Below are 15861 nucleotides of genomic sequence, written 5' to 3'. Positions count from 1 at the left end.
TTTTATATAAATATGTCTTATATTAAAAAAGAAGAAATTTTGTTATTTTTTCTTCTAAAAAAATGTTATTTAAAACTATTTTGAATAAATTGAATGTTTTTCAAAAGTTTGGTTACGCCCTTCGAAAGTGTGGATGGTAGCTTTTATGGAATGGGAAATGGCCTATGAATTTTTTAGTCCAATAAGTCCTAAGGCCCAATATCTCTTTTTGGTTGATTATTTGAAAATCATGGTATATAATTTCTTAAAATTGCATATTTTTGCTATAAATGTAAATCATGATACATATAATAAAATGTTATTTTAAATATCATTGAAATAGTAAAATTATCTAACACAAAATCTCATGTGCCATTGCATTGTTGTTTGGTAATATAGACTTCATTTGTTTCACTAATAATGTCACATAATGACTTTTAAGTCTATCTATAATATACTAACTAATATACTTATAAGTGGGTATTTTTAGGAGCCTTTTCAGATGTTATTAATGAGACAAAAGAATATACTACCTCGTTCAGAAAAAAAACACACACCAATTTTACTATTTTGGACCTCAACTAAAATGAATCCAATTCTAAATATTAAATTTTTTAAATAAATACTTTATACATATATATCATAACCAATGCAATATATCAACTAACATTCAATTCAGGGAAAAAAAATCTATACTAATACATTTTCATTAGGTCCTTACATAAAAATTTTATTTCACTAAATTCTTATACTAATACATTTTATTTCATTATATCCTTATTTATCCTTATACTAATGATTTTTTATTTAAAAGGTTCTTTCCTTAAATATTTATTTAACGGAATTTATTATTTAATAAACTTCTTTATGTTAATTAAATTTATTTGCTTTTCTTTTTTTCTTTTATATTTCAAATAATTGCAATAACGACTCAAGAATAATTAGAAAATGATAAGTTTATGATTTGATAATGGGCAATATCAATATTTTTTTTATTTTCCTAATGATTCTTTAGTCAATATTGCAACTGAATTAATTTCGTCAAAATAAATCCGAGAAAAAAGAAAATAAATAAATTTAATTACCACAAGAAAAATCATTAATTAATTTTGAAATCTATTAAATAAAATATCCAATGAAATTAAAAACAAAAGTATAAAAACCTTTAAACCAAAATACATTAGTATAAGGACCTAGTAAAAAAATATAAACAGTAAAATGATTTAATGAAATTAAATACATTGGTATAAGGATCTAATGAACCCAAAATTTGTAGAATAACTTAATAAAACAAAATATATTAATACAAAGATCTCTATGGCCATGTTTGGTTGGCGGGAAAGTAAAGTTGACAAGGAAAATGATTCCTGGGAAAATGAATCCCAGGAATATGATTTCTAATAACTTTACTTTCCCGTGTTTGGAAAATATCAAGATTTGAAAGTATATATTTGATTTAAACACTAAACTAAAAATATACTTATCATTTTTTATTTATAAAAAATAATAATACATATTATTTAATAAATTATTAATTACAAATGATAATAATTATATTATTTTATTTATTATTACTATGGATAGTTTAAATATGGATTATACATCATAATATATAATAATATAATAATAAATAAGATTATTATTATTATTATCATTATATTTACTTAATTTTTAATTGAATAAATTTTATAATTTAAAATTTCACTACAATTTTATTGTTAATTACTAATTTATAAATTAATAATAATTATATTCTTATATAATTATAATTATATTTAATTATTTAATAAATTATTATTATTATTATGATAATAAAAATAAAAATAAATATTAATAATATAGTTATAATTTTGATAATTTGAATTATAGTTATTTACTATCCTGAAATTAAGTATGGTTTATACTTTTAAACTATTTTTAAAACATTGTAATAAATAATAACAATAATAATGATGATAATAATAATAATAATAATAATAATAATAATAATAATAATAATAATAATAATAATAATAATAATAATAATAATAATAATAATAAACTGTACTATATTGCATTAAATATGTAAGAATCCTAAAACTGGGAAAAAGAATACCTAAGAAAAGTTAGGATTCAGAATAGTGGAAAGTTGTACTAACTTTCCTTGTTTCAGGATTTTGATTACTTTCCCAGTTTGATTAAAAATAGAAACAAACACATGAATTTAAAACTTAATGAATCAGATTACTTTCCTTGTTTTTCTTTCAATTTATTATGTTCAAAAAATTCAAAGTAGTATATTAATATTCGATCTTTCTCATATCTGAATTCACACAATTAAATGTTCAATCAAATCCCTATCTGTGGTCGAGCCATCCTTAAATCTTCGCTAAACTGCATCACCCCTTTGAGGTGCTTACAAATCAACGAGATGATTAGTCACTTGGCCCACCGTCAGAAAGTCTACCACACCCAAAAAATTGTTCAATAACAACACGCACATATATTGATCAAGAGGGCGGTGGTGGTGGAGGTGGAGGCGGTGGCGGTGGCATCTTAGCCTTATCTGCCACTAGTCGGGCCTCCAACTTTTCGGCCATCCTTACCTCCATCTCTTTCAACACTTCCTTCATTTGCTCCTCCATCACTCTCTCATCTCTACTACTACTATTCTTACCATCCTTTTGCATATGCAAATGCTTCGGCATTTCCTCCACCACCACCGTTTCATTGTTACCGCCACTATTTATACGCTCGTCCTGCTCTTCCGATGGAAGCGACAACTCCATTTCCAGCCGCGTCTCCTCATCCCTACTGATACTGCTTTTATTTTGTGACTCCACATCCATTACTTCGTTGCAACTTCGATTATCAATGTTATTGTTTTGGGGCAACACCGACTCTGTTCGCTCCTCCGCCTCGGCCTCTGCCCTATTAGTGGTGTCACTCTGCTCTAGCTGCGGTGGAATGTCTATCCGCGCTTCATTCTCAGTATTTTCTGGTAACCCCACCGTTTTCATTTCCTCGCCTTTTCCCCACAACACAATGTACAGTCCCGCCACGATGAAAACGGCTCCAACCACCCTGTCACACCAAATATAAAGTAAAATAACAAGTCGGGTGATTTTCAGTTCAGGATCTGTTTATTTCTTTTTTAGACCGTCCCATCAATTTTATACTACTGCAACTTTTTTTAAATCAAAATACTAAATACACATTTTACATTTCAAAAATGTGCCGAAATTATTTATTTTAAAAATATGAATTTTACCGAGCACTTTTGCCTACTACTTATTACGTTGGTGCTCGGTAAAGAACATTTTTTCGTGGTGATGTAAATTTCCTATGATCGATAAGTAAAAGAAAAGACGTACATTCCAAGATGCAGTTTCTCCTCCAAGAACAAAGATCCCCCCAAAGCAACTATTACAAGCATCAAAGGTTGAAAAATCGACACAAACAACGGCCCTCTTTTCTCCACGCACCACGCCACCATCGAATACATCATGGCCGAACCCATAATTCCCTATCATATCATATCATATCATATCATATCATATCATTTTTCGTTTTATCGCCATTTGAATACAACATACATCAAAAAACAAATAAAAAGTAAAACTCACAGAGAAGGCTACTGTGAAGAGCCTGACATCCAATCCCAAATTCCACTGGCTCCAGTCTCTCTCCACGCACAGTGCGAACGCCACGCCTTGAACTGAGGCCGCCACAGCCATCATCGCGGTGATGGAGTAAGGGCAAGGATAGTCTTCAACTGCCTTAGCCTACAAAGTTACATCTCTCAAAACAATGGAATCAAACATCACTAGTGGCATATTTCTTGATGAATTGTGACACTATTAAGTGAACTACGAAGATGACGACATGTTACCTAATATTTTTAAATTCAGGATACAAAATCACCATAACATCATAGTTCTTGATTTTTGAAAATGTATTGGTTTAAAATTTAGTTACACTTCTATATGTAAGAACAATGTTATAGTGTTCAGACCTATAGCCACATGATACGTCCAACAAATCACAGTTGCAGAATTTTTTTATTTTTTTATTCTCATTTTTTCCTCTCCTTATGCAATTGTGATTACTGGATACGCCACATGACAACATGTCCAGACTACTAAAACAAAAAGACAAGCAAAGTAGGACAAAGCCTAAACAAAAGACCAGTCTCTCATACGAAAAAGAAAATTTAGAACATTGATATTTTGATGTCACTATCAGACAATTTTGTTGTACCTGAATAATGAGCCAGAGCGAATAACAAAGACAACTGGAGAGCGAAAGAGCGGCACCAAGAACATATTTATGGCCGCCGTGTTCACTATGGGGCAAGCCAGAGCCACCACCGTGATGAGATACCGTTGTTTCGAGAAGGTTTATACCAGTTTCCCATGGTTGAAGCTCAAGCCCTTTGTAGAATGTTAGGACCATTGCTCCACCTATTCCTAGAATGGTTCCCCAAACTTTGGCTTTGCCAGCTGCAGTCTTCCATGCAAGGCTTTCTAATCTTCAAATATATGTATATGTTATATCCATCATATAAAACTAATCTCTCATCAAAATTTAACAATAACCCTAATTTTTATAGATTATAGGTTGCTCAAGTGTTTGAAGTATAGTTTATAACCTAGAAAAATAATTGTGAGTCAGATAGGGAAATTGCTAAACAGAGAATAAATTGATTAGATTAGGGTTAGAAAAATCAATTTATAGGTTGTATCATAGTTTTTTTACAATATTTAGGATTTTTATTTTGTAAATCACTTCTCGAAAGCTTATAAGCCCGCATAAAAAATTTATAAACAATGGCGGAGCCAGGCCCTCAAGGATAAATTGGACAAATTTTCTCAAGGATAAATTAGACATTTTTTTATTCATTTTGGCGGTGAACATCACAAGTTTTAATGCAAAAATTGATAAAATAGAAAATAGATCATTTTTATGGATGATCCAAAATAGAAAATTTTAACTATGGACTATGGACGAATGTACATGATTGATTTGGTTATATTAATTACCTAAGACAGACGGCGACGACGAACGTAATGGCGGGAACAAGATTGGTCATGGCAGACGCAAATGTAGCAGAAGTGAGAACTAAGCCCTGTAGGTAGAGGTTTTGCCCCAAAGCTCCCCTGCAACATGATTCACAAATTTAAAATTTTGAAGCAACTGTGTTAATGTGACTTGTTTTTTTCTCCCCAAAACATTTACATTTTCTATTCTAAACTGATGGAAGAGGGAGAGAGAGACCCGAACAAACCACAAAGAAATCCATATATGGCTATCTTCTTGGTTAATTTTGGCCTTTTTTTCCTGAAATAATATCATATAAAGAAACATAAGATCACAATTGTTAAATAATCCACTATTTCTCTTAGTTTTTTTTGTTTGCATGTTTGTTCTTTTTGCAATAACCTATCTAAGAAACGAAACTCTTGGGTCGGACATAGTGAAAAAAAGTTGTCACCAGTATTAGAAGGAAGAGGTGGTGCGACAAATTTCACTGGCAATGGATATAGGACGAAGAACGAAAGTAATCCCTAACCTCAAAGATTGGGGGTTGGGGGAAAAAACGTATAGAAAACTACAAATATATTGCTATCCTAACAATAACCTCCCTAACTAGTTTAGATTAACTAAATAAAAATTCAAAATACTAAATGCACTAGGAAAGATTAAATTTAAGATGAAGTGTTTTGTATGTTTATAGAAGAGGAGCATGAAGAAATGCAAACACATATGGTGAAATGCAAATTGAGATGATTGCTCATTTTGATGTTTTTGTCAAAAAATATACAATGTAATTTTGACAGTGTGGAGATCCTGAGTTAAGCTTTGAGAAAAAATACAATTGAACCAAATGGCCCAGACAACAATGTGATGCTATGCGAAATTTTTAGAAAAAATAGAACTAATCACAGTAAACATTGGAATATATATATATATAATGGCGGATTCAAGCTGGGTTCGAGAACTTCATTAAATTCGACCTTCTGAACGGTCGCCGGAGGCAACGACATCCACCGCACATCAACGACTTTATTTACTGTGTATGACCCCACGAGTTCCGTTTCATGGATCATATAGGGTTATATCCGATTTTAATTAAATTATGGTAGATAGTGAAAAAAAAGAGACCTTTCGGCAAAAAAAGCAATAGGAAGGATAACAGCAGCACCAAACAGAAATCTGTAGCCCACCAAAACCGAGAGATTCATGCCATCGTTTGCAGCCAATTTGTAGCAAACATTCACAACGCTATACACAGTCTCCACCAACACCATCACCAAAGCTGGCTTAAACTCCTGAAAATTACTACTGCATTTCCCCATCTAAATTCTTCAATTCTCACTTCTCAAATCTCATTTTCGAGAGAGAGAATTATGAATTCCGATATTATTGCAAGGGTTTTTAACCACAACAAGAAATTTTCAATGTGTTTTTCTTTTAATTGTAAACATGCACGTGTGCGTGATTTATGTATCTTGTTATGTGTATTGAATCGGATGTAAATCTTTTACAATATACTAATATTTGAAGATCAGTTCTAAAAAGATATAATCGAAAAATATTTGGATGAATCATGGATGTACGCTGTTATGCGGAATGAATGTAAATCTACACGATGTAATTAATGCTCGAAAATTTAGTTCTGTTTTATATTTTGATTTTTTTTTATTATTTGGAGCTAGTATAGTGATGCTAAAAAGAAAATATAAATAAAAAATCTGAAAATATTTTATCATTTTTTAGATTTAATTTTTATAAGATATATAAAATAGATTTGAAATAGAGACAAGGCCAAAATTGGTGCTGAACATATGCTAATTTTACGATTTGGTCCTAAACTTTATATTTTGAATTTTTGCATCCTGAAAATTTCAAATCGGATCATAATTGGTCCTGGACTAACTATTCAGTTAGTTTTTAACGGTCAACGGGTTTAATCCCGATTTTGACCGAATTAGACGGTTAATTATGACTTTTTACTCCCTAATTATTTTAACAAATATTCATTTAATATATGAAATAAATAATAGATTAGGGTTCCCCACTTATTTCATCTTCTTCTTTCCTTCCTCCCATTGCGTTTCCCACTTTTCTTTTCATCTTCTTCCTTCACCTGCATGATAAGCAGTCGGGGCCACTGGATTACGTCTCGGAGGCGGTGGAATTTGAGTTGGAGGTTGTGGTCGGGGTCGATTTTGAGAGGCAGGCGGTGGTAGCTGTCGATTTCCAGCCGGAGGAGGCGGATTTTCTGTCGGAGGAGGCAGATTTTGAGTCGAAGGACCAGATGTATTTTCATCCAGAGGAGCTCCATGCCTGTGTAGATCCTTCTTCCTCCTCTCGAACTTCCACTGAGAGTCGCGAGGGTCTGCCTTGGATTCGCTGTCGCCGATTGGAGGAGGGATCTGTCGAAGTGAAGGGTTCCGTGAGAGAGACGGTTTGAGTGAATCCTCAAATTGCCTAAGTGTTGAACATACGTGTTTTTAAATGAGCAATTCTATTTCATTTTATTTTTTCATATTATTTATTTCATATTTTAAATGAATATTTATTAAAATAATTAAGGAAATAATTAGGGAGTAAAAAATCATAATTAACAGTCTAATTCGGTCAAAATCGGGATTAAACCCATTGACCATTAAAAACTAACGGAACCGTTAGTCCAGGACCAATTGTGATCCGATTTGAAATGTTCAAGGTGCAAAAAATCAAAAGATAAAGTTTATGACAAAAATCGTAAAATGAGCATATTTTCAGGACCAATTTTAGCCTTTACTCTTTGAAATATATTTATCAGAATTATCAATTTATTACTTACGAGAATAATCTTTTGTGGGTCTAGGAGCCATGTAGGGTCTGGTAGGTCTCTACGGCCCAACATCTAGAAAAAATTATAGGAAAGAATTTAATAGTACGTACTAGACACTCAATAATCATAATTAAGAGAAGAAAGTGTTTCTAAATATTACTCCCATGAATATTTAGAAATGTAAATAGTCTATATTATTGTTGTTACTTGTTATTCTCTTCCTATAGTCTATATTATGCGTTTTGCACATTTTAATTTTTAATATATTTTCACTCTTTCTCTACTACTACAACATGGAAATATCTTATGTAAATCTGCCGTGTGCTCAGAAATTTACGAGCAAAGAGATGCACTCAAAAAGTACAAATTCGACTAGCAGATTTTCCATCCATGCGATTGCGAATGCTCGCTAAAAAGCTTGCGACGACGACGAGGCTGATAGAGAGGCTGCTCGCAAAGTGCTCAGAATATTATGTTTTCCAAATACATTTGATTATTTGAAGAAATTAAAGGAATGAAGTCCAATGCAATCGCTATAATAATAAAATCCGGTTCAGCTTCCGTGTCCGATTCATGGGTCACTACTTCTTCTGCTTGCTCTTTTGGCGCCTCAACCTGATTATCATAATATATATGGAAGAAATATAAATTAACTTGCATAATATTTTTGAAATTCTTCTATAAATTGTTCCAGATTCAAAATTTTATTTTTACCAAGATTGATAAAGATTTCTCAAAAGATTCATGTTCTCAATCATGGAAAGCTAATCAATATTACGCGATATAAGAGAATACTTGTAATGATATACTATAAGGAAAATAGTTGTAATTAATTACGTTATAGAATTTCTATAATGGGGAGATTATTTACATGATATAGTATCTTTGGCATGTAATATATAATGTTGAAGAAATTTAAATTTAAAGTAGCCATAAATTTATAAACCAAGAAATCATACGTATGTTTTCCATGAATAACATAGGGTAACTGGTTCTCAAATAAATCATAAAAAATTAGATTACAAGAGAGATGATATGGTTTTGTATAAGATGAACTATATATTAGTGTATGCTTTCGATTTTTTGAATTATACTAACACGACCATAAGACCAACATTCCTAATACACGACGAATTCTACTTGTTACTATCATACCATTAAGTATTGTGACGGATCAGTTTAACCAGACAACTATTATCAAATAAAATTTTATCTAATCTAGCAAACCGAACACACAAAATGGGCTGCTATTTTGATAAAAGAAAATTGGTTTTAAAACTAATTTATTTTCTATGCATAGATATATACACACATATTCATAATCAATCAAAATAGAAGTAAGAAAAATATACAGAACAATATAAAGAAACCTTTGCGGCGTTGTTTTGATTGACATCACCGCCTTCCGCCTTCCCCACGGCGGTGGCGGCGGAGGTTTCCTCCTCACGCGGCGGCTCCGGCGCTGGGACGGTGGTGGTTTCACCTCTCATGGACTTTTGCACGCTAGCGCAGGCACCCATTATTTCTTCTCTCGCCAAAGTAAATTATGAGACAAAGATAATATGCAATATATATGAGCACTTAGTTATAATTTTGTTATAGACTAGGGATAAATATTACTCCTAAGAGGAACAATTGATATTAATAAATATTAAATTCTAAAGTGACATTTCTATAAAAAAAAAGTCCTAATTGATTAAAATAAGATGCTTTTTACATTTCTTTATTATAAAATGAATATTTCTTACATATACTTGAAAATATCACTTTAAAATCTGGAGTATATCCCCTTCATAATAATGGCTTAAATTATAAGGAAAATTTACTCCATTTCTTAAAACATTGGCTACTTTGTCATTTTAGTATGTAATATAAAATCAAGCATACTTCTAATATTTACAATGAATTCAATTAACACAATTCATATTCTAAGAATTTATTATAATTTTCATAATTTTTGTACTAGTATTAATAATATTAATATTAATTTACACGAGAGATTCCAATTCCTCAATTTCTATTTAATTACATTTATTTACAAACCAAAATCCCCTCTTTTTATAGTCAAAATTTACAAATCGAGCTTCCTCCCCTCATCACTCTCACCATTTCCGGCCACCGCGCTTTCAGATCTGTAATTCTCTTTGATCGTTGAATCTATGGATTTCCTTTTTATGCTTTTTTATTTTGGCTGTTATCCGTAATCAATTTTGACGGATTTCTTTTGCAGATTGTTTCCGCTGATTGTTGGAATTCAAAATTATGTGAGTATTTCTGCACTCGTTTATCTTTGGTTGATTTATTTTCAGAAAATCTGATTGGTATATGTGATTTGCAGATGTGCTGGTTTTTGTAATTTTATGTTATATAGGAATCTGTATGTAAAAATGGCTTCTTTATTGCAATACTAAGCTTGTTCTAAAAGTTTTTTCAAATCAATAGAAAGTCATGTTACTATTTTGTGAAGGTGTTGGGAAATTTGGATTTTCAATCGAGTTAAGATCTAATTTTGAACCAATGATTTCATGTTTATATGGTTTACTAGTTCAATTAAGCAATGTTTGCATGTGAAACCAAAAAAAGGGAACCTCTTTGAAGTTTGAACTGAAGAGGTTTGCTCCCCATGAGAAAAAAAAGATTCTTCCACTTGTTTGATGAAATGCTTCAAAGAAGCTTACAGAATTTATTAGATACTGACTGACAAACCACTCTTGCACTACTTAAGAAAATGGAACATGTTGCATCGTGTGCAACAAACTAAGAAACTAACCTGCCCTTCTAGAATAGATAAGGTAATCGTAAACTAACTTGCAACAAGCATTAAACAAAATCACTAAGATAGCTGGGCCTTTTAGTGCTGCGTCGAGGTGTGTCAGATGGCTGAGCTTTGACTGTAGTAATTGGGTTGGGCTCGAGATTGGTAGTTGATGGACACATGGAGTGGCCGAGTGATTCTATCCAAAGGTATAACTGTATCAACGCCTATAACTTATTTAAGGCAGTACTCAGTAGGGAAGTCTCTTGATTGTCTTGTTCATAGGTTGTTGTAGGATAGCACCATATTTGCATGTCTTGCTGAGCTGAAGAAGCATCTTTGATCTTTTAACAATCGTCACTTAATAATGCATGCTAGGGCTGACGAGGAGCCTATGGATCCCAAGAGGGAACTTGAGGACCGTTGCAAGGCACCATGCACAAGGCCACTTAAAGAATATCAGGTTATTTCTCCTAAATAACTTACATACAATATTTTGGGCTCCTTTTCTATAAGATTTGCATGCCATTCATGGTAGCATAGTTCTGCCTCATGAATACTTGAGAGATAACAACTACTTAACAGTTTGCTATCCTTTCCGTATCTGAACCTTCCTGATTATGACCTGCATTATGGGTCTATACGTGGTGGGTGAATATTAATTGGATGGGCTTGTTGGTATGTGCTTATATTGCCATTTTCTTTCGTATGAGGATTGGCTGAAATTGCTGTATTTATATTTTTTTTGGAGGACTCATTAGTCTTTAGCATAAAGACTTCTATTTATTTATAAATATGGTAAAACCCGTCAGTGGGTTAGGCAGAAGTTAATTATTTTAGGGCAAGTTTACGGAAATAACATGAATTTTGGCCTATGTCCGTCCCTCAACTTCAAATATCAGCCTGAATATCTTGAGTTTTGGATTTGTTCTCAATTATTCCATGGAGAGATATTTTGGTGAACTTGTATATGATGTGGTAGCCGGAAAACATCGTTTGGTTGAAAAACATGGACATTATAATACAAGTATGTGGCCAGATTTTTTCGCCATGAGTCATTGAAAAAATCCAATCTTCATGTGTTTTCTTGCTAATTTCAAAGTTGTGGGACATACCAGAATTTCACTAAACTTCATGTTTTTCCTGGCAATTTTCCCTTTATTTTATTCATCGGCAGGATTAGACCAGACAGAAGATTTTTCCTCGTAGTTCTACGTGTATTCTGAGAATAATCCTCCATTCCTTTTCCATGTGTATTTGTTCCTGAGGAAACTTGATAGTTAACTCTTATAACTTCTTCCTTTTTGGCGAAAATCTTGAGGCATCTAACATTATACCGCACCGACCAACTCTACCTATTCTCTTTTGTGGGTATTCGACAAAGTGAGCTTTGTAGAAACAGTTATGCTTTGTCATATAGTAGCCTGGTTTGGCTTGCTGATCATTACTTTATCTTCTGAGAAACTGCTGATCTTTTCATTCGCCCTTGGCCTTTTGGGTGATAGGCTTGTTCTAAGAGAATTCAAGGTGATGAATCCGGACACAAACACTGTACGGGACAGTACTTTGACTACTGGCGCTGCGTTGACAATTGCGTAAGGGCACATTTTCCATCATCCATTATTCTTTTCCAGTGTATAAGAGCTCCTCACTAACTGCTGATTTCCTTGGACAGGTTGCTACCAAGTTATTTACGCATCTCAAATAACTGTTACAAGACCTCATCGGTGCACTTTACCAACTTATGCTCGTTTCTAATGTACCCCTTTTGTTGCGCTCTGGACGCTCGATTCTTTCCAAGAGCTGGATGTTCCCTTTTTGCTATGCTCTTGGTGTTACTCACCTGAGATTGTGAGATATGGTTTCTCTTTCGAATAAAAATGAACTGGAATAGAATTTTATATGATTCAGCATGAATTTATTATCACTTCGTTAATAATCGGTATTTTGTGTTCCTTGTTACCATCAGATTTACTGACAGATTTGTCCATTGGTAGATTTACCAACACTGGTGTTGTCGATAATATTTTTTTTTATATTTTTAACAATTCAATATTGTATATCTTGGTTTCAAATTTAATTAATTCACACAATACCGATAAACTTGTGCCTTGGTAATCCGTCTCTAATCCTAAAAAATGTTTTTTTAATTCTGTTTTTAAATTAGATGTTGTCACCTCTGCTAAGGGGAAAAACCTCATGAACATTTCCATCCAAAGGAAAGCGACCGTATAAAATGCAAAATTCAACTACCACACACTATACAATTATAATTAAAGAAAAAAATATGAAAAAATGTTAAAAAATGAAAGTGATACATTAGAATAACCACATATATCAAACATTTGTGCTTAAATATATGCTCAAGATCCACACATCTTATGAAAAATTAACATGTGAAAATATAAAAAAGCTCATTGTGTGATTGTCAACCCTAGTTTATTTGAGAACCGTCGGTGTATTTATATAAAGTCAAAAACTACAAATACAAAGTTGGTTAGTGTCAAGTGTAAAGTGTTGGAGTTAAAGTGGTGGAGGGCCTATGTGTGAACAACAATATTCCACTTTTATTCTTTCCCTCGAGTATTTAAGATATGAATAAACTTATTAATAAAGTAAACATATAGACTTATAGTGTGAAAGAATCGATTCCTCGACGATATATATATTTTCCCAGCCAACCCAAAAGCATCTATGAGATAATTTATTACTCCAATATACTTATATCATTTAGAAAGATAATCTAAATGAGAAATGGACACTTATTATTACGAGAATTAATATCATTTTCAATCATTCAACCACAAAAATTTAGAGTAAATACATATCCTTAATAGATCAATGCAATGTTTGAATTAGAATCTTTAATGAATTCATTTGAACTCTGACTAATTTCACAGTAACTTGCAATGTCCTTAAATTCTCACAAGAAAATGTAATTTTTATGACAACCAATCCTTACATGTCATATAATTGAACTAAGGTGCTACTTATGATACAAAGTGAAATCAACCACCGGAGTAGCGATGGCAGATCCAGGTGGGGTCGAGGTCGAGGTCGACCGACCAACCCTTATGATTCGCCATATGGAGTTATCGTCGACTCCATAATCTTCTTCCGCCATCCATTACCAGAGATGACCAATGCACCAACAACGACCTTCTTCACTGCGTCCGACTTCATGAGTTCCGTTTTAATTTGTGTACACACCGTTTCCGAATATGTACCATTCCCACAATCTCATAAAGCTTAGTTGGCTCCTATAAAGTCTCTCAATAGCGTGTGCCCTCCACACTTTTACCTTACAAAAATCATTTCCACATCAAGAAAAAACTCCATATCCATCTATATATACACGCACACATTTACACTCTTCATTTCAAATTATTCCCAATGGAGAAACCACAAATTGACAACACCACAAAAACCATGTCCAACAAAAACATCGAAATCGAATTAGGGCAAACTGAAGAAGCCCTAGTTGAGGCCGAAGACTACTCAAAGCGAGCACAATGGCTCCGTGCGGCCGTCTTGGGCGCCAACGACGGCCTCCTCTCCACCGCGTCGCTCATGATGGGCATCGGAGCAGTCCGGCGCGACGCCAAGACTATGCTCCTCACCGGCGCCGCCGGCATGGTGGCCGGAGCCTGCAGCATGGCCATCGGAGAGTTCGTCTCCGTCTACTCTCAGCTCGACATCGAGGTGGCTCAGATCAAGAGAGAGCGAAGCAGCGATCGCGGCGCGGAGAGGAACCTCCCGAGCCCGCTGCAGGCGGCCGGGGCGTCGGCGGCGGCCTTCACGGTGGGGGCGGGGGTTCCTCTGCTCGCGGCCGCGTTCGCTCGGGACTACCGTGTGAGGCTCGGGGCAGTGGTGGCGGCAGTGAGCGTGGCGCTTTTAGGGTTTGGGTGGGCCGGGGCGGCCCTTGGCCGGGCGCCGCCGGTGAGGGCGGCGCTGAGGGTGCTGTTTGGGGGTTGGGTGGCGATGGGGATCACTTTTGGTATTACCAAGTTGATTGGTTATAGTAGTGGCGTTTGATTAACTAAAGTTACTATCTTAGTAGATTCGAACTCATGACCTATTGATGTTTATTTTTGAGTTCATATAATAATTTATTGTTATTTGGGATTTAACTTTTGCAAATTTAGACATTGGTATGATGTAATACTCCCTTTTTGTATGTTCAATAATAGAAGTTTTATTTTTCCATTTTAGTTTGTTTACTCATTTGATTTGTAGCCTTGTAGGGTATAGTTTAATAAGGAAGACAAATAAAACAAATAAGATAAAAACACACATTTTAGGTCAGATAACTCCTTAATTTAGTAAATATTAAGTATGTTACGTGATTCATTAACTCATTTCATTCAAATTGAATTATAAAACATATACTACCCCGTCTATAAAAATAGTTTTGACAGTGGAAAACACGAGTTTTAATACAAAATTGATAAAAGTAAGAGAGAGACGGAGAAAAAAAGTTGTTGGATATTGTTAGAGCATCTCCAATGGTCGGCGTCACCACCGGAGCGCCGATTTTTCGCCCACGCCGGTTTGACGCCGAACCATTGGAACCGGCGTGGGCGAAATCGGCGTCAAAATCGGCGTCGCCATGCCGATTCCCGCGCTGACGCCGGTTCCCACGCCGATCCTCACGGGCGCCATTGTGGCTCCCGGATCGGCGCCAAACCGGCGTCGGATTTAAATATTTTTTTTTTTTTTCGCAAAACACAATATATACGCGCGTTGAACCTCATTTTCATTCGCACCACTTGTTTTAACGAGTACTCTCTCTCTACCTTACTTTCTGTACAAGATCAATAACGAGCAATGGAGAACAACTACGAAGGTACTCCAGTTAATCCCGGGGGATGGTCTCAGACTCCCCCGGCTCCCGGTGTAGGGTCTCAGACGCCCCCGACTCCCGGGGCAGGGTCCCATACTTCCCCGGCTCCTGGGGGAGGTGGTTGGCCTCCAATGAGCGGGTACTACAACGTGTACCCGTGGCAGCAGATGATTCCGGGGTGGGCACCCGGCATGCAGCCCCCTATGCAGATGATGCCGGGGTGGGCACCCGGCATGCAGCCACCGGCGCAGCAGATGATGCCACCGGCGCAACATATGATTCCACAGTCGCAGGCGACGCACGGGGGGGACAACGCCTATCGGCCGACTTTTGATTTTTCCACCGGTTCTTCGCACACATCGACCCCAACGGATGCACAGTATTCGGAGACCTTCTCCTTAGCGGACTTGGGTTTTGATATTAACGACGTTTCTGAAACTCTCATTCAAAGCCAGGGAGTAG

The 15861-nt window shown here is 34.8% G+C and overlaps 2 protein-coding genes across 2 annotated transcripts; one reads left to right on the top strand and one right to left on the bottom strand.

Annotated features, from left to right (window-relative positions):
* Positions 1-2468: 2468 nt before the first annotated feature.
* LOC121754861 (WAT1-related protein At1g68170-like) lies at positions 2469-6317 on the bottom strand. The gene is made up of 7 exons (XM_042150154.1): positions 6124-6317; positions 5236-5298; positions 5001-5117; positions 4219-4489; positions 3585-3743; positions 3333-3484; positions 2469-3042 (listed from the first exon to the last, which is right to left on the bottom strand). Exons 1-7 carry the CDS (start codon positions 6315-6317, stop codon positions 2469-2471), a joined length of 1530 nt encoding a protein of 509 aa, XP_042006088.1.
* Positions 6318-13832: 7515 nt separating this feature from the next.
* On the top strand, positions 13833-14762 carry LOC121754151 (vacuolar iron transporter homolog 4-like). The gene has a single exon (XM_042149499.1). The coding sequence runs from the start codon at positions 13950-13952 to the stop codon at positions 14589-14591; it is 642 nt and encodes a 213-aa protein (XP_042005433.1). The 5' UTR covers positions 13833-13949; the 3' UTR covers positions 14592-14762.
* Positions 14763-15861: the final 1099 nt, after the last annotated feature.

Source organism: Salvia splendens, chromosome 11 (assembly GCF_004379255.2).
Source record: "Salvia splendens isolate huo1 chromosome 11, SspV2, whole genome shotgun sequence".
In the NCBI taxonomy this organism is placed as follows: domain Eukaryota; kingdom Viridiplantae; phylum Streptophyta; class Magnoliopsida; order Lamiales; family Lamiaceae; genus Salvia; species Salvia splendens.
The sequence above is the reverse complement of the archived record's forward strand: the minus strand, read 5'-3'. Positions and strand labels throughout refer to the sequence as shown.

Bases quoted from the DNA above. Each gene is read 5' to 3' on its own strand.
- LOC121754861 (XM_042150154.1), bottom strand. From the start codon at position 6,317: ATGGGGAAATGCAGTAGTAATTTTCAGGAGTTTAAGCCAGCTTTGGTG. The intron at 5,118-5,235 runs GTCTCTCTCTCC...ATCATGTTGCAG, and splicing joins TTTCTTTGTGGTTTGTTCGG to GGGAGCTTTGGGGCAAAACC. The intron at 3,744-4,218 runs GTACAACAAAAT...GTAACTTTGTAG, and splicing joins CGCTCTGGCTCATTATTCAG to GCTAAGGCAGTTGAAGACTA.
- LOC121754151 (XM_042149499.1), top strand. From the start codon at position 13,950: ATGGAGAAACCACAAATTGACAACACCACAAAAACCATGTCCAACAAA.